Raw genomic sequence first — 27,056 nt, forward strand, 5'->3', positions numbered from 1 at the left:
TTCCCAATAATCTTATTGTGAACCCCCTGCCTTTATTTTTTGACCACCAATTTTCTGGTGCAACAATCGATTTTCCGGCAAAGGTAATTGGCCATGCAACAACCATGCCACAACTATCACCTGTCTTCATCCAACTTTTGTTCAAGTTACATTGAACAGTTTTGGAGGAGAGAGAAAGGTTGAAAATTTCAACAATGGAGATTTGTTGAGGGGAGATAAATAGATAAAAGTGTAGGTATCTAGATGAAGTAGATGATTTAAAATGCTATATGTGATGTTACTTCATGTAAAAGAACTTTGGAGGTGAAATTAGGGTTCTTGATTTGACATTTGAGGATTCTTTTGTTGGTAATTTTTAAATGGATCTTCAAATAATATGTTTGTACTAATGAGGTGGTGGTTGAGTCTGATTATTTTCAGGGTAGGAATTGGGTTTTGTTAGGTGAGATTCATGCTCTTGGTTGTTATAGCACTGACAACTTTTAAACAAGATAACCAGTTTTGAATGATATAATAATCACTTTTCGCATGATATAGTCACTCTTCAAGTGCTACAGCCACTTTTCAAATGCTATACAACATACTTAGTCTTTAAACTACATAGTTAGCTTCTAAATTATATAGTCGGCTTTTAAAAGATATAGTTAGTTTATAATTCATAATATTCTCAACTTTTAGATGATATATATATTCATTCTTCAAATTATATTTTCACTATTCGAATGATATACTCACTTTTGAAATGACATAATCACCTTTTTAATAGTATACTTAGCATGATATAGTCGTCTTTTAGATGATAGTTCATAAATTACATGATCATTTTTTACAGCATAATACACTCCTCAGAACGACGACAACACTAAACTCCACCTTCCAACAACGAAGACACTAACCTTACCCTTCGTACAACGATAAATTCTTCTTCTCTTCTTCACTTCTTTAACAGAGTTTCCATTCTCATCAACTATGGCAGACACAATTTCTCTCTCATCTTAGACCTTAACCTCCTTTCAGCGACAGCAGCGATGAAAACGATTTTCCGCCGGCACTTACGATGGATCTGGCAACGGATGGCAGGTGATGTTGACAGTTCAACAACTGTAGTGATGATAGAGATTGCGAGACTTGGGGGTAGAAGCCGGAAAGCTGAGTTCATATTAATATTCATGTGAACCTGGTGTATTGAAGTTCTTTTACTTTGTGGATAGTAGACATATTGGCTCTAATACACAGTAAGTGCTGGCCCAAGAATTATGTCGTGAGATTATTCTGCACCTGTGTTCTGAGTGCAAAACAAAGATCTCACTGTGTCTTTCCATGCTGAGTAAATCAGCAAGTAAGCACAAACATCGTGCAAAAGGGATTTCAAGCTAAGATTGGCGGATTGGCCCCATAACTAAGGACTCTATAAGATTTCAACAAGGGGACCTTGATACATTAACCTCTCCAACGACAATAAAAGAATCAAATACCTGATTCCCACTATCGCATGAAATTCATCTTCCATGCTCCTAACCATGTATTTGTGGAAGTTATAGGACAGTGGCAGTTTGTGATTCTGCAACAAGTATTGCCAACAAAAAAAAATCAACTTAGTCACTAAACCTTGAATATATATATTAATAAACTAGCCAATGTACTAATGCATCTCATCCAAACCTCAAGCACACATTGACAGCAACTTTACATCAATGATTACTGAATGAGTTGTTTTAAAATATTTACATGGATAAATGGTTTTTGAAATACAAGACTGCCATGCGTAAGCTGAAATCCAAATAGAAATGAATGCCCAGTTTTCAGTTCATTATAATAGTCCAAATTTCTTTCTCAAGTGAACAAATTCTCCTAGCTAGAATATTTGGGAAATTCTTTGTAATACCCTTGTGCTAGTGTCTTTTCCAATTGGTGCCGATAGAAATAATGAGTATTTCTTCATAATGTGCATGTTACCTTTTGTAATTGAGCTTCACCATCCTCATAAATTCACACCAATAAATGGGTAGTTCACTATCCATCATCCCCCTCTTTCGTTTATCCCTTATTCCATTAGAGCATAACCCACCCACCCCCCTCCTTCTCTTTCCCTCCATGGGCGGCCATGGCAGCCATTTCTAATATGTTCTTTGAAGAAGAATTTACCTTTACATCTTTTCACTTTTTGCCAGCATCGATCAATTCAATGATAGCATGATAAAACAACACACAATTGATTGGCCTTGGGGTTTCAATCGGAAGACAAATTTCTCTCTTAGGGTTCCAAATTCTAAGTATACCATATCAAATTGTGATGTCTTTGGGTTCCAAACAGAAGACAAATTTCTCTCTTAGGGTTCCAAATTCCAAGTATACCATATCAAATTGTGATGTCTTTGTCCCTTGTGTTCACTATAAAGCAAGGCAGCCAAAAGGGTTTAAAACAAGCAAACAAACATCATATTTTTTCATCCATCATTATCGATACCAACCGCCTTTAGCCTAAATCCTAGAATCATAAATAAAAGAACACAATAAGATGCAACCTTTATCTTTGATCATCATCAACTCTCATTCCCCTTTATCCAGGCTAGTCTCAAACTATATAGAGGCCCTGTGCGAACTCATATTTGAAGAATTCAATAATTTAATAACTCATCCATTCATGATTCTTCACTCCATATAATCAAATTATGAAAAAAGAGTAGCCCAAATAAGTAGATTATCTAGGGACCATTTTTTTATGATTAAAAGATAAATGTAAGTGGAAATGGATTGCAAATAAATATGTAATAAAAGAATTTCCCAGTTTAAACCATATTTTTCGGTGTTTCATTTGAGGTCAATTGGAAATATGGATTGAAAAATTATGTTGAAGTGATAATTAGAGGCTTGAATGAAGAGTAATCAATATAAGGTGAATGCGTTTCCCGAAAAAATGAGAAGGTCAATGGTTTTGAGAATTAAGACTTGCAGAAGATTACAAATACGCCTATTGTGGGAACTGAAAAGTCAAGATACCTTTTCTTTTTACTACTTGAACTTTCTCTATTTTGAGGCCCTCAAAATTAAGGGGCCCCTATTCCATGGAACATGTTGAACATGGTAAAAGCCGACCCTGCCTTTATCACACGCATTGTGATAGTAGCCTTCATCCATCAAATTACAATGCCACCATAATCTCACCATCATTAATAGATGCACTTCCTAAGATGGCATGGTCCCACCGATATAGTATTTATATCTATCCTTATTAGAAACCCAAAAACAATAAAGAAATATCACTTGCACTCTTGATTCAAAAAGTTGAGGCCCCGCAATCCACTAACAATAATAAAGAAAAAAAGACTTACAACAGTACCACTTACCAAAAATAAAATAAAGAAGTCATATAAACCTGGACTTTCGCGGGATGAGAGGGGAAGGAATACTGATTAGAATCAACAAAGACTATGAAACAGTAAATACTTTTCAAAGACTTTTTAAAAAATTATGCACAACACCATCTCATGTAGGCCATGAAACTGCAAAAGACATAGCCACATTTAGGGACCACATTTAGGGACCATAAGCAAGATATCCAGATGAACTACTACAAGGACAAGCAAGCAAATCAGACACTTACCGTTATGAAACCCAAACGCAATGCCAAATAATCTGACTTTTGTATGGAACTCTTGAACTGTCGAAGAAAACACAGCTGCATGATCAAGAACCATAAAACAACATGAGAACATAAAAGAAATCATTGAATGACATCCTCTAATGTAACATCAAATGAGATATCAATGCTAAGCATAGGACTTACACATTACCAAAGAAGAAATCACAAGTTCATTCTACATCAATAATCTTTATACGTGCGAAGTGTTACACAAACAACATACACATACATCTCAAGTTTGGCCAGATAAGGAAATAAGCAAGGCCACAACACCAACATACTAATGTCAAAATCTAGATTTTTTTTTTTTTTTTTATATTTGGTAAAGAGAAGGATCTTGTCTAAACCTTGGCACTTTTTTTTCGCATTAGAGGGTCAGACGCTTGAGATTTAAGAGTAGGGGTAAATATGGGGATCCATAACCCCAAACACCACACTTGACAAGATTTCAACCCAATACTGCACGTGAAAATCCATAGTGGATTCATGTAAAAAAGAGCAAAATTTCAACACCATTTCTAAGGGTTAATTCTTACAAAAGTGACATTATAGGTTCAAATATCTCATAACATATTCATCTTTAGCCAAAATTAGAACGAAAAAAAGTTCCATATATAATGCACTAATTTATATCTATTAGATAAAGGGAATGAGATAAAGAGGAGAAATATCTATTGTCTCCAACAACAATGTCACTGTTGAAAATCACCAAGCTTTCATTTAGAAAACACTAAAGTTAGTTTACTTTAATTAATGTTTGTTAAAATTAGTGAGAGGTTGGAAATGAGAAGAATCCTCATCCTCTACATGTTTAGCAAATTAGATAATATAAATCCAATGTTTTATTTTCGATGTAAATAAAATAGAATAAGAGAGAAATAAGGGAGAAATAAAGATAAAAGTGTTATATTCAAATATTTATATATGTTAAGAATTTGTTTTGTTATCCGCGATGTAACCCATATTCATTTCTCCTTCACATATTCTTTATTATTATTTGAGTTAGCAATTTGGTATCAGAGCCACGTTATTTTAAATAATTCAAAATGTCTACCAACTTTGTTCAGTCATCAGTACCCCAATTATCCAAAGACCAATATGAAGATTGGTGCGGTGAAATGAAAGCAGTATTAGTTTCCAAGATTTGTGGGACGCTGTTAGTGATGGTTTCGAAAAACCGTTTGTTGAGGTAAAGGCCTCATACACACAAGCACAAAAGGATGAGTTAAAGGAAATTATGAAGAAAGATCAAAAGGCATTGTTTATGATATATATGTTGGATTAGATCGAGAGACATTTGTCAAGATTTCAACGTTACCACTAGTAAATAAGTTTGGGATGATTTGACCACAATATTCAAAGGAGTCGAGAAAGTTCGAAAAATTCACTCTTCAAGCTTTACGAGGTGTGTTACGTAGTGCTTGACTCGTAAATAATTACTACTATCCCCAACAGTAAGTTCAACAATATGAGACTTGTGCAACAATGCTTGTGCTCCAAACCCGATCCTGAGCTCTGCCTTCAAACCTACAAAAAAGGACCCACCCTCGAGGTTTGGGTGGTATTTCCTCCTCTGAAGCTTAAGTCAGGTATCAAGAGTATGAAGGAACTTTTAGAGAAAGAAAGTAGAGAGAGAGAAAGAATTTATGGCAGAATAACAGTACTATGCTATGAAAAACGTACATTTCCCCTGATTTCGAGGACTATTTATAGTGTCTGAAATGACTGTTGTACCTTGATGTCACCCTAATTTGGGAGCATCTGATTGGCTAAGCAATATTGCTATGACACGTGGCAATCCCGGATTGGAGAGTACACATCACCTTCAATAAAGGATATATTATTTGATGTGATTCTTGGACCAAGATTCACTTAATTTAGACTCTTTGATGTAGTTTAGTGGGTTTTATATATGAAAGATTGTAACTTTATTAAGTCTTGAATGAATCTTGATTAAAAGAATGGATCTTTAGTGTTTCATGATTGATTCTTTAATGAAAATAGTAGTAAAAGCAAGATGTAGTAACCAGGATATGGAGAAATTAGGCGTATTTCGTCTCAAAGTTCAACTAGGGTTTTGGATTCTCTCCTAAATCTGTAATTCACAAGAATTAACTCAAACAAACTCTCCATATTTTTATTATGATGGCCGAAATTCTTGTTATATAGTACAAGATTCCTAACTTATTGAAACTAGTAAAGCTTTAAGGATACAGATAGATAACAAACTAACAAAATTATCTATCTTTATCTTAAAGGATAAATATGAATAACAAACTAGCTAATCTATCTATTCCACACGCCTAATAAAAGATAACTCTAAAAATAAGACTTCCAATAAGACTCAATGACAAAGGATTAGACTCCTAAGTATAATAGGATTCTTTCATCACTAAAACACTCTTAATTAAAGCAATTAAAAAGCAATTAAACTACATAGTCTCCTAACAAAACTAGGATACTACATAGATGTCCTAACATAACTAGGACTCATCTCTAAATGACCTTAGCCACGCATCATACTCCCCCTGTAGAAAAAAAACTTAGACCACAAGTTTTAGTCTTCGAAGCATGGGACTAAGTCACATGAATGAAACGTTGCACATATGTCATCTCCAAGCAACACCTTGAACGTTTCATAGCCTATCTTTTCAATAATTTCAAAGGGACCTTCATCCATAGGCTCTCCATTCTTGTGATTCACATGAAGTTTTTGAGCTGCAAGTGACACCCATACCTTGTCTCCTAGGTCCAACTTAGTACCTTGGCATAGTTGTAGTACTTGTTGTCTACCTTCCTTCTTGTTGCTTGCTGTCTTTAGGACTTCACTATGGCACGAACTCACACACACATGAGATCCATCTTGCTTCCCCTTCTCTTTACCTTGCGTGGCAGCACGCCTTTTTGGAGGCAAAGATTGCAAGATCATGCGTTTATCACCCATTAAAACCGAGTAAGCATTGGTTTTGCCATTATGCATCACATGCCTATCACTTTGCCAAGGAAGAACTAGTAATAACGAGCATGCAGTCATGGGCAAGGCATCACACCATAGTTGATCCATATATTCACCCACACGGAAGCCAACTAACGCTTGTTTATGCACCCAAACGCCATCATCATTCAACCAACTCAGTTTATATGGCTGCCGATGCGAGTTTGTAAATTCAATTATTCACCCAAAGACAAATTAAACACGTTCGTACATGAACCGCTATCAATGATAAATGGACAAACTTTACCCTTGACGATACAATTCGAGTGAAACAGATTGGTACGTTGCTCATCTCCAGGCTCATCATGGCTGGAAGTAAGTAAAGAGCGGCGAATGAGCAAAGTAGGATGCTCAGTTTCCGGAGCACAAATTGGTTACTTCGACCAAAAGTCATCATCATCCATAGGAGGATCAGTGGAGTCCGAAGTAGAGGGGTGATGTTCGTGCAGCTCTTGTGCCAAATAACAGACTAATTCCTCACGTGTGGTGAGAGTAGTGTTGGGACTAATTCCTCACGTGTGGTGAGAGTAGTGTTGGGACTAATTCCTCACGTGTGGTGAGAGTAGTGTTGGGACTAATTCCTCACGTGTGGTGAGAGTAGTGTTGGGACTAATTCCTAACTGGGTATGCTTTTTATCTAGGTTCAAGTGTTTTCACTTGATGTTTGAAAAAACAACCAGTTTTTACATTGTCAAGTTACGAAGCACAACGTATAGCATCTTCATCTGCCGTCTGTGAAGGGTTATGGTTGAGGAACTTACTGAAATAAATTGGTTATGTTTAAGAAGGACCAACTAAGATCTATGTAGATAATGTGTCAGCAATTATGCTTGCTAAATCCAGTATAACATGGGAGAAGTAAACATATTGATACTCAATTCCATTTTCTTCGAGATCAAGTTAAACAAGGGACAATCATGCTCAAGTATTGTAATAATACTAATACTGAGACATATTTACAAATCCTCTATCTCTTTACACATTCAAGAGATTGAGGAAAATGCTCGCAATGAGAATTAAAGTTTGAGGGGTGTGTTGAAAATCACAAAACTTTAATTTAGAAAACACTAAAATTAGTTTACTTTAATTAATGTTTGTTAAAATTAGTTAGAGGTTGGAAATGAGAAGAATCCTCATACTCTACATGTTCAGCAAATTAGATAATATAAATACAATGTTTTATTTTCGATGTAAGTGACTAGAATAAGAGAGAAATAAGGGAGATATAAAGATAAAAGTGTTATATTCAAATATTTATATATACTGAGAATTCATTTTGTTATGGGGGTTGTAACTTGTAACCCATATTCATTTCTCCTTCACATATTCTTTATTATTATTAGCAATTTGTGAATTGTTTTTAACTCCTATAGTCATCACCCAAGAGATCAATTTACACTTTAACTGCTTTGAGTATTGGGATTGCGATCTTACTTTGGATTGTAGTGATTGATAGGATCAAAATAGCAACCATAGGATCATAAGATTCTAAACTATTAGGTAGAAATGTTATGATAACAATATGGTGTAGGAACATTTTTAAATGTGTCCATTGATGATGTGTGATGATATTACGTTTTGGAGTTGCAGTGTTTGATAAAACGTGATGATAAGTGTTAGATTATTAATAACCTCCAGTTATTTTAAGAAAACTAAAATAGTAAATCAATGAAATCCTTTGAAAATTTAGAAAGCTTAAAATATTCAAAGGAAGATATCAATTTGCTAAATTTAGATAACCACTTTTAGCAAGTATGAAAACTATATATATGAAGTTTGAGATCATATATTATATCATCTTAAGAACAAAACAAATAAGCTTAGAGAGAAAGAAAAGCTTTGAAAAGAATTTCTGCGAAAATTCTTGAGTGTATTTGAGGTGTGTGATATTTGTTTTATTTAGAGATTTAAACACTTGTTATATTTTTCTTTACCATTCTAATAAAAGTTTTGCAGCAGAGTTAGATATACAAATATTCTTGTAATATTTGGTTGTGCCATTTCTACTAAAGTTTTGTTCCCAATAATCTGATTCTAAAGGAAAGTTGCACAATATTTCCTATTAACTGGTATGAGAGCCGAATTGGTAAATTTTGTTCGTATCCATAGACGAATCGTAAAATACGATCCAAAGAAGTTAGATTTGAGTGGGAGCAATGGTTGCAGATGAAGGAAAGATAAAACTCGAGAAATTCGATGGTGCAGATTTTGGGTTTTGGAAGATGCAAATCAAAGATTACCTATACCAGAAAAAGCTTTATGAACCTCTCTCGGAAACTAAGCCAAAGGGAATGAAAGATGAAGATTGGAATCTTCTCGATAGACAAGCCCTCGAAGTTATCCGATTAACGTTATCACGCAATGTTGCTTTTAATATAGCAAAGGAAAAGACCACGGCAGGTCTTATGAAAGCTCAATCAAATATGTATGAGAAGCCATCAGCCTCTAATAAAGTTCATATAATGAGGCGGCTATTCAATTTGCGGATGACGGAAGGTGCATCGGTAGCTCAACATCTCAACGAACTTAATTCAGTCACAACTCAATTAAGTTCAGTCGAAATAGATTTTGAAGATGAAGTTCGAGCATTGATACTTTTGTCTTCATTACAGATAGCTGGAGTACTACAGTCACAGCTGTGAGTAGCTCGTCAGGCAGCAATAAATTGAAATTTGACGATGTTCGTGATCTAGTTCTTAGTGAAGAGATCCGACGGAGAGAGTCGGGTGAATCATCAACCTCTTCAGTATTGCATACAGAGTCAAGAGGAAGAATTTCAACAAGAAGGAATGAACGTGGAAGATCAAGCTATCAAGGTAAATCTAGAAATTGGAGATCGAAATCAAGGACTCCCAATAATTCAACGAGCTCGAAGACTATCGAGTGTTGGAATTGTGGGAAGACCGGGCACTACAAAAATCAGTGTAAGAGTGCACCGAAAAATCAAGAAGCGAAGGCAGAAGCAAATATCACTTCTACCTTAGAAGGAGATGATGCATTGATATGCTCTCTGGAGAGTAAGGAAGAGTCTTGGGTGTTAGACTCTGGAGCATCATTCCACGCTACTTCGAAGAAATTTCTTCGAGAGGTATGTCCCTGGAAACCTTGGAAAAGTATATCTTGGTGATGATCAACCTTGTGATATTGTTGGTAAAGGTGTAATGAATATTAAGTTAAATGGGTCAGTTTGGGAGCTCAAGGATGTCAGGCATATTCCCGACCTAAGAAGAACTTGATCTCAGTTGGGCAATTGGCTAGTGAAGGCTACACTACAAAATTCCAAGGTGATAATTGGAAGATTTCAAAGGGAGCCATTTTAGTTGCTCACGGTAAAAAGAGTGGTACTCTTTACATGACAGCAGGGGCATGTTGTACGATTGCAGTTGCAGCAGGAAATGAAAATTCCAAATTGTTGCACCAAAGACTTGGCCACATGAGTGAGAAAGGGATGAAGCTTATGCATTCAAAAGGAAAAATTCTAGAGAGTCTGTTGAAGTAGACATGTGCGAGGAGTACATACATGGAAAGCAGAAAGAGGGTAAGCTTTCAACTAGTGGTATAACCCCAAAGAAGGAAAAGTTGGAGCTTGTTCACTCCGATGTTTGGGGACCAACAACTACCTCATCCATTGGCGGAAAACACTATTTTGTAACTTTCATCGATGATCACTCCCGGAAGGTATGGGTTTACTTCCTAAAACATAAATCTGAAGTGTTTGAAGCTTTCAAGAGATGGAAAGCTATGGTGGAAAATGAGACAGGTCTGAAAATTAAGAAGTTAAGAACCGACAATGGTGGTGAATATGAAGACACCACATTCAAGAAGTTTTGCTATGAGCATGGAATCAAGATGGAGAGAACTGTGCCGGGTACGCCTCAACACAATGGTGTAGCTGAGCGTATGAACCGAACATTGACAGAAAGAGCTAGAAGCATTCGTATACAGTCAGGTTTACCGAAGCAATTCTGGCAGAAGCAGTCAACGCAGTCAACACAGCAGCTTACTTGATCAATCGAGGACCATCGACTCCATAGACTACAAAATACCAGAAGATATGGGTGGAAAAGAGAAAACTTTTCTCATCTAAAGGTTCGGTTGTGTAGCATATGTACATATTAGTGATTAAGGCAGGAATAAGCTTGATCCTAAATCAAAGAAATGTACTTTCATTGGCTATGGCGGAGATGAGTTTGGATACCGTATCTGGGATGATGAAAATAAAAGGGTGATCCGTACTAGAGATGTGATCTTTAATGAAAGAGTCATGTATAAGGATAGACATAAAGTTGATGCCAGCGACTTAGATCAGAGTGGGCCAATATTTGTAGATCCAAATTCTATCCCAGATAGTCCTGTTATAGAAGAAATTGTAACAAGTCCTCAAGAAGGAGAACATGGTGGACACAACAGTACGCAGCAATCCGAAACAACACAACCTTCTATTCCAGCTCCTCCTGTACTAAGAAGATCCTCTCGACCTCATGTGCCTAACAGAAAATATATGAATTATCTGTTATTAACTGATGAAGAGGAGCCTGAATGTTATAATGAAGCATGTCAAACCAGTGATTCTAGCAAGTGGGAGCTTGCAATGACAGATGAAATGCAATCTTTGATATCCAACCAAACATGGGAACTAGCTAAGTTACCCATAGGTAAGAAGGCCCTTCACAACAAATGGGTATATCGAGTGAAAAAGGAGCATGATGGTTCCAAGAGATACAAAGCTCGATTAGTAGTCAAAGGATTCCAACAGAAAGAAGGGATTGACTACAATGAGATTTTTGCACCTGTTGTGAAACTCAATACCATCAGAACTGTATTGAGTATTGTTGCCATTGAAGATCTTCATCTTGAGCAATTAGATGTGAAAACTGCATTTCTTCATGGAGATCTGGATGAAGAAATATACATGCATCAACCAGAAGGTTTCTTAGAAAGTGGAAAGAAAATATGGTGTGCAAACTTAAGAAAAGTTTGTATGGCCTAAAACAAGCCCAAGACAATGGTACAAAAAGTTTGATAACTTTATGCATAAGGAAGATTTCCAGAAGTGAACGCTGACCACGTTGCTATGTCAAGAGATATAAATCCAGTTATATCATCTTACTACTTTATGTTGATGATATGGTAGTAGCAGGTTCGAATATGGATGATATAAGAAGATTGAAGCAGCAATTGTCAAAGGAGTTTGACATGAAGGACTTAGGTCCAACAAAGAAGATTATTGGAATGCAAAATTACAAGAGATAAACATAAAGGCTATCTCAAGTAGATTACATCAATCGCGTTTTGCAAAAATTTAATATGACCGACGCTAACCCAGTGAACACACCCTTAGCAAGTCACTTTCGATTATCCAAGGATTAGTCTCCTCAGACGGAGAAAGATAAAGATTATATGGCTAAGGTTCCTAATGCCTCAGCTATTGGAAGTTTAATGTATGCAATGGTTTGTACAAGACCAGATATTGGACATGCAGTGGGAGTTGTTAGCAGGTTCATGTCAAATCCAGGAAAAATTCATTGGGAAGCAGTTAAGTGGATTTTGAGGTATCTACGAGGTACCACAGAGAAGTGTTTGCACTTCGGCAAAGGTGAATTAAAACTAAAAGGCTATGTCGATGCTGATTACGGAGGTGAAGTCGACCAAAGAAAAAGTACCACCGGTTATATATTCACAGTTGGAGATACAACATTTAGTTGGATGTCGCGGTTGCAGAAGATTGTTGCTCTATCCACTACAGAAGCTCAATATGTGGCAGTAACTGAAGCTAGTAAAGAGATGATATGGCTTCAAGGTTTGTTAACTGAGTTAGGATTCAAGCAAGAGAATAATGTGTTGTACAGTGATAGTCAAAGTGCAATACATTTGGCAAAGAATTCAGCATTCCATTCTAGAACAAAATATATCGGGCTTCGGTATCATTTCATAAGATCTCTATTAGAAGATGGAGTGTTAAAGCTCGAGAAAATTCATGGAATTGAGAATCCGGCAGATATGTTAACAAAGACGGTAACTATTGACAAACTGAAATTGTGTTCAACTTTAGTTGGCCTACATGAGTGACATATGAGAAATGATTGTGCTACATGGAATAAGGTGTGAAGACAGATTAAAATCAGTCTTCAAGTGGGAGATTGTTAGATTATTAATAACCTCCAGTTATTTTAAGAAAACTAAAATAGTAAATCAATTAAATCCTTTGAAAATTTAGAAAGCTTAAAATATTCAAAGGAAGATATCAATTTGCTAAATTTAGATAACCACTTTTAGCAAGTATGAAAACTATATATATGAAGTTTGAGATCATATATTATATCATCTTAAGAACAAAACAAATAAGCTTAGAGAGAAAGAAAAGCTTTGAAAAGAATTTCTGCGAAAATTCTTGAGTGTATTTGAGGAGTGTGATATTTGTTTTATTTAGAGATATAAACACTTGTTATATTTTTCTTTACCATTCTAATAAAAGTTTTGCAGCAGAGTTAGATATACAAATATTCTTGTAATATTCAATTATGCCATTTCTACTAAAGTTTTGTTCCCAATAATCTGATTCTAAAGGAAAGTTGCACAATATTTCCTAACAATAAGAAGGACAAACGAACGAAGGAATCAGCATGTTTGGTGCACCCGCACCAAGGTGGTGCACTCGCACATCGTACAATGGTGTGCCCACACCAATGCTTTTGGAAAGCAATTATGAATTGGAGGCTTGGTGTGCCATCACCAACTTCGTCTGACGCGATTTTGCTGAAAATCAAACTTTAATTTAGCATTACTATAATTAGTTTACTTTTCATGACTTTTGTTTAAGTTCGATAGTGGTTTAAAATGAGAATTAGTTTCATCCTTTATTTATTTAGTAACCATAAGTTATATATATGTAGAACTGTTATTTCATTATAATAGTATATTGTTATTTCATTGAAATAAAAAGAGGGTAGAAGAAAAAGGAATGATAAGAAAGAAAGAAAGGAGATATATAAGCTGAAGAAGTTTTATATTTGAAAGATATATACAAGAGAAGTATATTTTTTGGGTTGTAAACCATATATGTTTCTCATTCTAATCCTTATAATTATTTGAATCAACAATTTGTAAATTGTAACTCCTACATTTGGTATAAGAGGATTGGTGCATTAAGATGAAAACATTTTTTGGTTCCCAAGATTTGTGGGAAATTATTAGTGATAAGTTTGAAAAACAATCAGCTGACAAAGGCCTCATTAGCTCAAGAAAATAAAGATCTTCTCTATTGACGCACCATGTGAATCCAGGACCATGAAATGGTAAATCATGACGGTTTTTTGTCCTGAATCCTGACTAATTTTTCCAAGAGCAAAATCCATCTTGATCTAGAATATTCCCAGCCGGAGCTTGTGATGAAGAGAAGTTGTAGAAATTTTCGAATAAAGCAAAAAAATTAAGTCCCGGTGGCAAGTAATGTGTGACTCCTTCCAATACCTTTTAGTAAAATAAGAGTCAATTCCTTTGGCTCTTGTTCCTTCATTTGTTTACATGCTCTTGCATCATTCAAAATTTTTGTTATTAATCTATTAGATCTTTTCGATTCAATATTATTAACAATTACCTAAGGGATGACAAAGATCTTGTTGGAGATTTAGAGTATTCGATGTATTGGTTTCGAGTCACGTGGTTTTGAGTCGCAATGGTTATGGTGGCGTGACTAAAATCAACATGAGTTATAGAGTTCATTAATATATGTAGTACATTGATGAAGGAGCGTTCGCTCGGTTTAGAGCGAGCGATCGGATTTGGCAACGTGAAAAACTGACAAAAATTGGGCGCTTGGAGCGCCACGCTCCTGCTTGGAGCGCCACGCTCCTGCTTGGAGCGCCACGCTCCTGCTTGGAGCGCCACGCTCCTGCTTGGAGCGCCACGCTCCTGCTTGGAGCGCCTCTGCGATGCATTATTTTTGCTTCTCTTTGGTTGGTTTATGACGGTTATTTGTCATATAATACCAAATGTTCACGTGTTTTAAAGGACTGTAATTCATTATCCTATACATGTTTATGAAAGCATCAAGAGAAAACTCTCTATTAAAAAGCACAAGTTCATTATTCATCACGTCAAATTCTTTCACACACTTATTCTCATTTAACGATTATCATAGTGAGCGTGATCATCGTTGTTTCTTCTTTGTATCTCGAGAGTGAATTCCGTGTAACCCGTGCTCAAAGTAAGGGTCGGAATATTGCTTTTGGTAAAGCGTATTGCGCCTAGAAGATTGCTCATTGTTTTTTCTAGTAGTCAAATTCGTGATCTTTGTAACATCTTTGTAGCATTTCTAATAATCCAAAAGCAATATGTATCGAAGATGACTACGATTCGTGAGATGACAGCGAATTTTCACAAACTAGACAAGTTTGAAGGCGTGGATTTTCGTAGATGGCGAAAGAAGATGCACTTCCTCCTTACTTCTCTATGTGTGGCATATGTCCTAAGTACTCCCAAACCCGATGAAGTGGAAAATGAAAGTGTTGAAGCAACTAGGATGAGAAACAAATGGGAGAACGACGATTACATATGTCGTGGTCACATCCTTAATGGTATGTCTGATACTTTGATTTGATGTTTATCACTTTGTAGAATCCGCTAAGATTCTTTAGGATGATTTAGAAAGTTTGTACATGGCCGAGGATGCTTCTAGCAAGAAATTTCTTGTTAGTAATTTCAATAACTTTAAAATGGTTGATTCAAGGCCTATTATGGAACAATTTCATGAAATTCAAAGAATCTTAGGGAGTTTTAAACAACACAACATAGTGATGGATGAGACCTTTCTAGTTTCCTCTATTATTGACAAATTGCCACCTAGTTGGAAAGATGTAAGAAATTCTCTTAATCATAAGACAGATGATATGAATGTTGAAAAATTGGGTGCTCATCTTCGGATTGAAGAGGGCATTCGGGTCCAAGATGGACAGAAGGATGTCAATCCTAATTCTTCTACTGTTAACACGGTGGAGGATGGTAAATTAAAGGAGTCTTCTAATCTTAAAAAGAGGGCTAATAGTTTCACCAAAGGCTACAATGGGAAGAAGCCTAAGTTTGGTGGAGGTGCTCAACGAGGTTGTTGGGAATGTGGAAAGCCCGGTCACTTCAGGAAGGATTGCACTATTTGGAAGAAGAAAATGAACAAAAAGAATGGTGGGAATGGCGAATCTATCCAAACCCATGCTCAACAAGGTATGAGTACACAAGTTTCAGTTAATTCAAATCTGAATTTTATGTGTATGATTTCTGAAATCTTTTGTGTACAGGATGATTGTTCATGGTGGATCGATTCGGGAGCATCAAGACATGTATGCAAGGAGCGGTCTCTATTTAAGACCTTCAAGGAGGTTGACAATGGATAAGTTCTTTACATGGGAAATGATTCTAGAGCTAAAGTTTTAGGCATAAGACAAGTAGAATTAGTCTTTAGTTCCGGAACGCCTCTTATTTTAAGAGATGTGTTGTATGCTCCGGAACTTAGGAGAAATTTAGTTTCTGGTGCTACCTTGAATCGATTAGGTTTTGAAAATGTGTTTGAAGCTGATAAATTTATATTGTCTAAGGGTGGTGCATTTGTAGGACTTGGTTATCTTTGTAATAGCATGTTTAAACTTAGTATTTCTAATGCTCTCAAAGATGCTTTGTTTGTTGTCAATGATAATTCTTCTCTATGGCATAATAGACTTAATCATATTAACTATAAAAAGTTGTATTTCATGTCTAAGCATGATTGATTCCCTCTTTTCATCCAAGTATAGTGAAGTATAGAACATGCATGTTAACTAAGATAACTAGAAAGTCTTTTTCAAACAATGTGAAAAAGGATAATTCATTGCTTGATTTGGTGCATAGTGATTTCTGTGATTTCCGTAGCACCCCTTCCTCAGGGAACAAGAAATACATGATAACTTTTAGGAAAAATTCACAAGAAAGAGCTTACCTATTCTCCATTTTCTTTTATAAGTCCCAACTATTGATTATTCACTGCAGGTCCTATGTTTTACAGTTTGTAATTCTTATAAGTCCTTATTTACTTAGAACCGGTTACGCAAGTTAAATTTTTTAAAATGTCGGATCGACCTCTTCTCCTTCTTCACTTCTCCTCCTCTGCATCTCTCTCCTTCACTCTCATGCAGCATCTCTCTCCCCCCATTCTCTCTCCTCCACCCTCATTCTCTCTCCTTCTCCCTCGGAAAAGTCAACCCCTCTCTCTCTATGACTCTACCCCCACCCATACTGCAATCTTCTTCCTCTTTCAAAAACACACACACAACGACACCCCCCAAGACTGGAAACCACCCCACCCGTCAAGCACCCCCGAAATTGGAATTGGTAAACCACCGCCACCACTGAAACACCCCCGATATTGCGACCCAAGCCACGCACACAACCATACTACACCACGACCTACATTGCGACCCACCATAACCTAGGTTCGCGACCCACCGGCTATGACCCTGAAATCGAACACACTCTCTCTCCTCAATTCTGACCATTATATTGGGTGGTGTGAGATAGTTGTTCCAATGGTAGTGAGGTTGTGGTTCAAGTCTAATGGTGCGTTAATTGAGCCTAATGGTGCGTTGATCGAGCCTAATGCTGGTGGTTTCAGTTTTTCTCTCCTTTATCTCTCCCTCCTTATCTCTAATGCTGGTTGTCGAGGGGGTTTATGGGCTTGGGATGACATGGTTTTGTTGGTTTTGGTGACTCGTGTTGTAGCTTACTAAAACTTGATTATCTCTTATCTTTTCCAATCAAGTGATTTTGGGTGTTTAAATTCGATTTCTTTAAAGTTCAGATGAAAATGTTCGACTTCAATAATCATAATTATTTCTAGATTTAGCTTCAATTCGTAGGTATATAAATGAATTTTGATGTGTGTACCCAACGATTCCTCTGTTAGTTGCTTTGGTATATCAGACACCATTAATGCACCTCAAGAGAGAGGGAGAAAAGAGAGATGAAAATGGACTGAAGATAGTAGAGGAGGGATCCAAAGGTGAGAAAAAAATCGCAGGGGAGAAACATGTGTTCATGTGCTCAATTAATTCACTCACGTGATATTCAACGTGCTCTAGCAGGTTGGTTACCTGGGCCCTATGAAAATCACAAGAGGTCATACTAGGGACTGCACTGAATAATCAATAGTTGGGACTAATAAAAGAAAATGGGGAACAGTTGAGCTCTTTCTTGTGAATTTTTCCTAACTTTTATTGATTGTTATTCTCGATTTTGTTATGTATACTTGTTTTTTAAGGATGAAGCCCTTGATAAGTTTAAGATCTATAAGAATGAAGTTGACTTACAACTAAATGACAAAGTTAAACGGTTTAGAACCGATAAAGGTGGTGAATTCTATGATCCAAGTTATTTTCAATCTACGGGAATAATACATGAAACAACCGCAGCTTATACACCACAACAAAATGGTATAGCAGAAAGAAAGAATAGAACTTTGCAAGAAATGGTAAATTCTATGTTATCCTATTCAGGTTTAAGTGATGGTTTTTGGGGAGAAGCTATTTTAACAGCTTGTCATATTTTAAATCGAGTTCCAATGAAAAAGAACGAGGTTACCCCATATGAACTTTGGTATAAAAGAAAAGCAAACTTGAGTTATCTCAAAGTTTGGGGATATAGGATAATTGTAAAAGTGTCGGAACCCAAACGTAAAAAGTTGGGTGAAAGGGGAATTGAGTGCGTCTTTATAGGGTATGTTCTTCATAGCAAATCCTATAGGTTCTATATTATAGAACAAAATGATGTTTGGTTAATACACACTATTGTGGAGTCAAGAGATGCAATTTTTGATGAAAGTAGATATTCATCAAAATCCAGACCAAAGCATATTACTCCTAATACCAATATTGATCAAGTTAAAATTGATCAAACTCACATTGATCAAGAAGTTGATGAACAAACTCTTGATGAGAATGTTGCATCAACATCATCACAACTTAGGAGAAGTAAAAATGCGAGAAAAGAGAAATCTTTCGGCCCGGATTTTCATGTATATTTGGTTGAAGGATCAAGAAGTTCCATAATGACTAAGTTTCCATATATATTTAATGTGGAAGATCATCCTTTAACATTTAATGAGGCTATGAGGTCTCAAGATGCCGCTTTTTGGAAAGATGCAATTGATGATGAGATGGATTCTATCATGGGAAATAACACTTGGATTCTAGCTGATTTACCTCCTAAGTGTAAACCAATCGGGTGTAAATGGATTTTCAAAAAGAAAATGAAAGCGGATGGGACTATTGATAAGTTCAAACCTCGTCTTGTGGCTCAGGGTTTTTCACAAAAACCGGGTATTGATTATTTCAATACATATGCACCCGTTGCTAGAATCTCTACTTTAAGGTTATTAATAGCTCTTGCGGCTATTCATAAGCTTGTGATCCATCAAATGGATGTCAAGACGGCGTTCTTAAATGGAGAACCAGAGGAAGAGGTTTACATGCAACAACCGGAAGAGTTTGTCATGAAAGGTCAAGAGCACAAAGTATGCAAGTTATTTAGATCTTTGCATAGGCTAAAACAAGCACCAAAGGAATGGCATCAAAATTTTGATGATGTTGTGTTGTCTAATGGTTTCAAGTTGAATAATTCAGACAAGTGTGTGTATAGCAAATTTGATGACAATAGTAATAGTGTCATGATTTGCTTATATGTAGATGACATGTTGATTTTTGGAATGGATTTGTCACTAAGCTCAATGGACAAAATATTTTCTATCGTCAAAATTCTCCATGAAAGATTTGGGAGAGGCGGATGTCATCTTAGATATAAGAATTAAGAGAGACAATCGAAAATTGATCTTGTCACAATCTCATTACATTGAGAAAGTGCTCAAGAAGTTTAATGTTAGTAATTGTTCTCTTGTTTCAACTCCTATGGACCGAAGTGAAAAATTGTTGCCAAATGATAGTAATGCCGTATCTCAACTTAAGTATGCCAGAGTTATAGGTTGTTTGATATATGCTATGACGAGTACTAGGCCGAATATCGCGTTTTCGGTGGGGAAATTAAGTAGGTATACTAGTAATCTTAGTATGGAACATTGACAAGCTATTCGTCGAATATTAAAGTATTTGAGGAAAACCATGGATTATGGTTTGTCCTATAGTGGATATCCTTCGATTTTACAAGGGTATTCGGATGCAAGTTGAATCTCTAATAGAGAAGATCATTCCTCCACAAGTGGATGGGTATTCCTCCCTGGTGGAGGTAATATATCTTGGGCTTACAAGAAACAAACTTGCATTGCGGATTCTTCAATGACATCGGAGTTTATAGCTCTATCATCGGCAAGCAAAGAAGCCGAGTGGTTAAGGAATCTCATGTTTGAGATACATTTGTTGCCAAAACCGATTTCACCTATTACTATACATTGTGACAGTGATGCAGCATTGGCAAGGGCTTATAGTCAAGTTTACAATGGTAAATCAAGGCACATTGGTGTGAGACAAAGTTATGTCCAAGGATTGATCAAAGATAGTGCTATTATAGTTGACTATGTAAGGACTACATATAATCTAGCGAATTGCTTCACTAAAGCTTTAGCTAGAGATACGGTAAAGAGGATGGCAATCGGTTTAGGATTGATGCCCATTGAAAATCACGAGTAGGGAAATCTTAACTTAACACCCAATAAGACGTTGGGTCTTGAGTTCAATATGATTAATTTCCTTATTTGATGATTGAAAGAACTAATATAATCATCTAAGGTAAAATTCTTTAAATCTGTGATGATTTAAGAGGTTATATCATCTTAATAGGTCTCTTGACATTATGCTTTATCACAGGAGCATGTTTCTTTTAAGAGATCTACCTATGTAAGTGCAAAGTTTGGCCGCTTCAAGGAGCTAGTAGGCATAGCTTTGATGTACTTATGAATGATACGGACACATGGCTATTAAAGTATTTAATGAGAACAAGTATTTAATCTTGTGTGTACAATATATTCAAGTGTTCATTATGTATTGCTAATGGTTCAAACGTTTAACGACACCATTTGGATACGAATTCTTGGAATGTGTATTGTACTAAGTGGAAGTTCAAGTCTTTGTACACTTTCATTTGTGCATGAGGTTGTTTTTGTAGTGATGAAATTTGCGCTAGTAATACAAATGGATACTCTAAATGGGGGAGGATTGTTGGAGATATAGAGTATTTGATGTATTGGTTTCATGTCACGTGGTTTTGAGTCGCAATGCTTATGGTGGCGTGACTCGAATCAACATGAGTTATAGAGTTTATTAATGTATTTAGTACACTGATGAAGGAGTGTTCGCTCGGTTATAGCGAGTGATCGAATTTGGCAAGGATTTAAGAACGCGAAAAACTGACGAAAATTGGACGAGGAGCGTCGGCTCCTGCTTGGAGCGCCCGCTCCAGAGAGGAGCGCCCTCTGCGCTGGATTATTTTCACGTCTATTCGGTTGGTTTGTGAAGGTTATTTGTCATATAATACCAAACGTTCATGTGTTTCAAAGGACTCTAATTCATTATCCTATACATGTTTATGAAAGCATCAAGAGAAAACTCTCTATTGAAAAGCACAAGTTCATTGTTCATCGCATCAAATTATTTCATACACTTATTCTCATTTAACGATTATCATAATGAGCGTGATCATCGTTGTTTCTTCTTTGTATCTCGAGAGTGAATTTCATGTAACCCGTGCTCAAAAGTAAGGGTCGGAATATTGCTTTTGGGAAAGCGTATCGCGCCTAGAAGATTGTTCATTGTTGTTTCTAGTAGTCAAATTCGTGATCCTTGTAACATCTTTGTAGTATTTCTAACAAATAGGTTATAGAGACATATATAGCGTCAACATTCTTTTCTACTTACCCATCTAAGGAGGGTGGTCAACAAATGACCTTTCTGCTATAGGCTAAGACCACTTAAAGATGCATTGGTGCAAAAAGAGCACACGGATGATAATCTTGATGGTGTCACACAACCAATTACTAACTCCTACATGAAACAAACCAAGACTGATATTTCCATCTCTCGCATTTTAAGACGCAGATAGAAATCGTTTTCAGAAGGGGAATAATTAGGAAAGCCTATATATCACGTAAGAGAAATTACCATCCAAATTAGAACCCGGTTTCTGCTCCAAGGGTGTGATGCATGATGGAAAGCAAAGGTAGTTTGTCGCCTCATCACCTTGTTCCTCTTTGCTGCAGGGTAACAGTATTAAGTAAAAAAGCCCATATATGTATTACCTCCGTTTCACAATACATGCAACATTTCTATATGGCATTCAAACCAAGGGTGAGGAGAGAGTGTGTTGTGATTGCACTTTAAACCCATGTGATCATGTTTCAAAGGAGGGGATGCATTGTGAAACATCTGAAAGACGAATTGGTGCATGTATTGTGAAAAATCCCAAAGAGGAAAATGGTGGGTTTATTATGAAACGGACGAAATGGTGCATGTATTGTGAAAAATCCCAAAGAGGAAAATGGTGGGTTTATTATGAATCGGAGGTAGTATATTACAATTACTGAAACAAACATTAGATCAATGAGAAGGAATGATCATGCTGCTAAGAATACAGATAATCAGATGGGCTAGAGGTCAGACAATTACAACAGTAGATAATGACACTAGAAAGAGGCAAACATGGGAAATACCAGGCACGTCAGATCAGCTTTCAAAAACTTTTAAAAATTTTATCCATCTATATACCTTGCAAATTTTCATCGCCTACTTGGTCAATTGCCTGGTATTCCCATTTTCTCCAGCTGTATATCTACAAAATGATGCACGATTTGATTGGTCAGAATGAACTAGTAATATTTGCTGATAAATGCACTTCGATTCAAATGGGCTTCCTTTATTTCTTGAAGACTTAAAATTTTCTGTCTCGCTATTCGGACAATTTACATTCAGCAAAATTTGATCTTTCTCATGATTCACATTTGAAATACCTCAATATTCTAGCTCATATATTGTATATTTTCCTTCAGCATTGCATCAAATATAGTCTCATTTTTATTCTCATAATTCTTGAATGCTGGCTTAAATTATCCCAACAAATCCCAATTTTATAGGAAATGATAAGTGCAACCTAAAATTGACAGGAAGCTAGTACACTGCAATCTGTTGTTATTCCTTTCAACATTCAGAAAGAAAGTTTTGCCTCTTAATTTCATAGATAGGCATTTGCATGATTTTCCGCCGACATGTCCCAATGAATGTATAAGATTCATCACTATCAACAACTGAGCTTATACTACCGCAGTAACAGTAACTGTACCTTTATCATAGCCAGACCAACAGCAAGACAACTATACAGGACATGCGTGATACCAAGCACAAATAAGAACCGGTGAAGCTGCTCAAGACCTTCATAAGATACAAAAGGTTCGCGCCCCTGCAGCAATCATTCATTCAGACATCTAAAAGAGATAACAGCAGCAGTACTTAGCAAGAACAGAAGTGATAGGGACGCAACATACACGAGGACATCGATGAGAAACAGAAGTGAATAATCCCTTTGGAGGTATATCAGTCTCGTTTGAAAAGGGCAGAGACTCTCTAATCACAAATTTCTCATGGGAAGTAAAATCTTCCTCAGAACAAGTGTAGAATCGACTGTTAAAAAGAGATGAATCAACACATATCTCAGAAATCCATCTGGCCCATTGGCCCAGCAACAAGGATATTAGACCCAGTAACATAAGTTCTGCAAAGAAGAGGAAACAATTAGAACCCAAAAGGCCAATCATTTACACAGTGAAGATAACAAGTCAGACTTCCAGATAGTTGCTGATTTCAAACACGACTTCATCTACCGGAATTATTACTATGAAATATGAAAACCAAATAACATAATAATTATCAAAAATCCATAAGTCATCTTCAACATAGTCAAATAGATGAAAAATTTTGAAAAAAAAAAAAATAGACGAAGTTCTTACATCTCCAAACCATTAAAAAAAGAACAAAATCTGCATTTTGCCTAATTCCTCACTCAAAGTAACAAATCTTGTTTATATCAGGAACAAACATCAGTCATTTCTGATTCAACTATCACTAATACAATATTAGTCATATACATACAACATCCATAATAGATTATACGACATATGTGAATTATTATACAACTTTATTATGGCATTAAAGAACGTCAAATTAATCTATTTTTATTTCAATAACTGCCCTCATTTATGTTATTGCCACTAGGAGCAACGCCGAGATGGTGCACACGCTTGTATGTAGAGCATGGTGCGCACATATACATGGATAACAAGCCAAATCTACATGGATAACAAGCTAAATGAACATATGAACATCTTTGTTGGTATATGTTCAATGGTATCAGTCATCGTGTTCATTACCTAATCCTTCATGTTCATCGTGCTTATGGTTCTTATCCTACGGACTTGTAAATGTACTAACTTGGGCACTATGAGGAACTAGGAATTTCTCCCTTTTGCCTATCTAACATCATGCAAATAATTATCTCTATTCTATAAAAGAACACCCGAGGACTTTGTCATTCCTTAAAATGTCTAAAATATCCTATATATAATTAATGTAAAATTGTTAAAAAAATATCATTATTTTAGTGATGAAATAAATTTTTAAAGACAATTACTGTCTAGCAGAGTGAAATACCTTCCTTAATCTTCTCTAGTGAAGCAAATAAAGCTTTCCTCCTAGTCTTCTTCAACCACTGCAAAAACAGACATTAAAAGGAAATCAAAGACGCTCAATTACCCATTTCAAAAGAAAATGCAAAGCTTTTTTGATCAACTCGAATGAAAATGTGTGTAGCATTTTTTTTCTCACCTTGCCAAACCAATAAATGGACCTTTCTACTAGAAAGCAAACAAAAACCATAACTGAGGTAACTGTTGCTACAGACCATGTTGGAGTCTCTGCAAGAGACCTTCCTTCTCTCAACACACTCTCCATTTTTATTTTTTTTTGTAAACCACTTAACCCAACGCTTTATTTTCTTAATATTGCCCAGTATCTATGGGGTTACCAACAATTTTATTCATGGAAGTTCAAAATACTTTATCCTAAGAAATCAATAAAAGAGCAAATTGTTGAAGAGCTCAGCAACTTTATAAAATATAAGATGAGATCCATAAATTATGGAATAAACTGCAACATAACTGTGAATGGAACTATCAGTACCATTGAGAAATTAATGATATTCTCCAATTTGCAGCTAAAATGATAGTAGTATTATAATTTTTGGGCATTGCTAGTTGAGACTTCCAGAAGTTAAGAGTGTTCATTACTAATATTATATTGGGTTGCTTTGTTTGTCCCCAGTTGGTTTAGACAAATACACAAACACTACACGTGCGCTGAGCTTGCAAGTATATATAGCTGATAAGCTGAATCAAACACTATCCCGGTTTTGTCCGTTGTTCTCTTCATGGTCAAAACTTGTAAGAAATGTGCACTAATTGAGTAGTTTGTCCATTACTTCCTCCATTTCTCTCTATTCTATTCATTATACTTTGGAGAAAATTAAGAATAAAGTCCAACCATTGGGCTCCTACCTTCCAACCTCATGATCATACATTCGACTCTCATTAACCCTAAATTTGAAATGTTTGTGTGACTCTTTGTTTATGGATATAAATCCCCACTTTTCCTTCTCTGAAAGTTTTCATATGGGTTGGAAGTTAAGAAGTTTTGTTGATATTGTAAATATAGCTAGTTTCTGTTATGGGGTAAAATTCATGTCCATGTGGCAGCAATATAGTGAGAACACATCTCTATTATATAAGCCAGGGGGAGTAATGTTGTCCTCCTTGGAATTTACTTAAATGCCCCTCTGACCACCTAATCAACCCCAATTCCATGCATAAACTTGCCAAAATAAAAATATCAATCAAATCAAATTTAAACCCAATCAACTTATATAAGATTTAATCATATAAACTTACCAATAAAAAAGATTCAATCAAAAATATTAATAATCAAGAACTTACCAAACGTTAATACTACATATAATAACAAAAAAAATTATACGGCATAACATCCTCTCAAATCAATTTTTTCATAACACAAACTCAATTACAAACACAAACTCCAAACAAAAAAAATCAGTTTTATTCATAGATTGTATCTCCACGACATTCTCAAGTATGGAACTCTGAAATTTGCCGTTTCTTTACCGTTATTCAGGTACGCAGTTCGTTATTGAAAATAAAATTATATGTGATGTTCTATCTTTAGTAAATCTTGAAAATATGTACAATGTTCGAGTAAAATTAAACTCAAATTATAGTAACTCTTACGAATATGTGTTGTATTATATTTTTTTCAAAAATAAATTTAACATAAATTACAGTTTATTTAAAATTTAATTTGAAGATAGTTGAAATTCAAATTAAAATTACATCGTAAATGGTCGGAAAAAAAAATGAAATTTCGTCAAAAATGACTTCAATATTCATGCCATGGATATAAAAAAAAATTTGAGACAAAATATGAGAACTCGAGTTGTTTTTGTGTCCATATATTAAAAAGAATTTGAGAAAAAATACTTAAACCCATATATTAAAATCAAAAAATAAATTTCGCTAATATAACTTTAATATTTGTGCCCAAATATTTCAAAAATTGAGACATAATACAGCAACTCGAATTTGGGGGAAATCAAAAAAAATACTTAAACCCATATATTAAAATCAAAAAATTGTGCTTGTGCCCATAATCGAATTTCAACATAAACTGCAGAGTTTGGTCCATGACCGCAAGCAAGCTCGACGATCCATGATGGGCTAAGCGAAAGCCAATTCCATAACTGCCAAAGCCAACTCTACAACTTGCTTGAGATAATCTTCAGCTAATAATCGACAGTCTCAATTGAATAGAGAGAGAAAAAATCGAGTGTGTGATTTTAATTAGGGGAAAATGATGAAGATGATGTTTAAATGAATAGAGAGAGAAAAAATATTGCGTGAAATTCAGAAATATGGGTATGGTAATGGAGGGAGTATTGGTTTGATTTGGGAGAATGTAGTCGCACGCATCGCGTGCATTAAAAGCTAGTGTCTATAGGGGGCAACAAGTGATAAGCCAAGGTTTAAAAACACGGATTGTTCATATGGCAAGAGGTTTACTTTGACCTTCCTAAGAAGAAGGAAGTTAGTAGCATTACGGAGAAGACCAGGAAAAGGGTTACAACAACTTGAGGCCTCATAAAATGATATAAGATATGTTCGTCAATTCAAGTGGTTTACTAAGATGGGATTGTGAAAACATGGGGATGGAGTATTCCCTCTCATTCCCTGAAATTAGTTTAATACTTCCTCCGTTTCGTTTTAAGTGCAACAAATGGGTTTTATTTGTGAGATATAGAATATTCATTTGTTGCATTTAAAACAAAACAGAGGAAATAATA

The 27,056-nt window shown here is 35.7% G+C and overlaps 1 protein-coding gene across 1 annotated transcript in view; it reads right to left on the reverse strand.

The window, feature by feature from the left end:
• The window catches only part of LOC104896706 (MLO-like protein 4), a 45,877-nt gene extending 20,892 nt beyond the window's left edge, over positions 1-24,985 (reverse strand). The window contains exons 1-8 of the mRNA XM_010683475.4: positions 24,476-24,985; positions 24,302-24,359; positions 23,140-23,366; positions 22,938-23,054; positions 22,367-22,430; positions 21,764-21,855; positions 3,605-3,679; positions 1,476-1,561 (exon numbers count right to left, since the gene is read on the reverse strand). Of these exons, the coding sequence (XP_010681777.2) occupies positions 1,476-1,561; positions 3,605-3,679; positions 21,764-21,855; positions 22,367-22,430; positions 22,938-23,054; positions 23,140-23,366; positions 24,302-24,359; positions 24,476-24,601 (845 nt within the window). The 5' untranslated portion in view covers positions 24,602-24,985. The remainder of the gene's footprint in view (positions 1-1,475; positions 1,562-3,604; positions 3,680-21,763; positions 21,856-22,366; positions 22,431-22,937; positions 23,055-23,139; positions 23,367-24,301; positions 24,360-24,475) is intronic.
• Between the last annotated feature and the right edge of the window lie 2,071 nt (positions 24,986-27,056).

The sequence above is a fragment of the Beta vulgaris genome, chromosome 6, assembly GCF_026745355.1.
Source record: "Beta vulgaris subsp. vulgaris cultivar EL10 chromosome 6, EL10.2, whole genome shotgun sequence".
NCBI lineage: Eukaryota > Viridiplantae > Streptophyta > Magnoliopsida > Caryophyllales > Amaranthaceae > Beta > Beta vulgaris.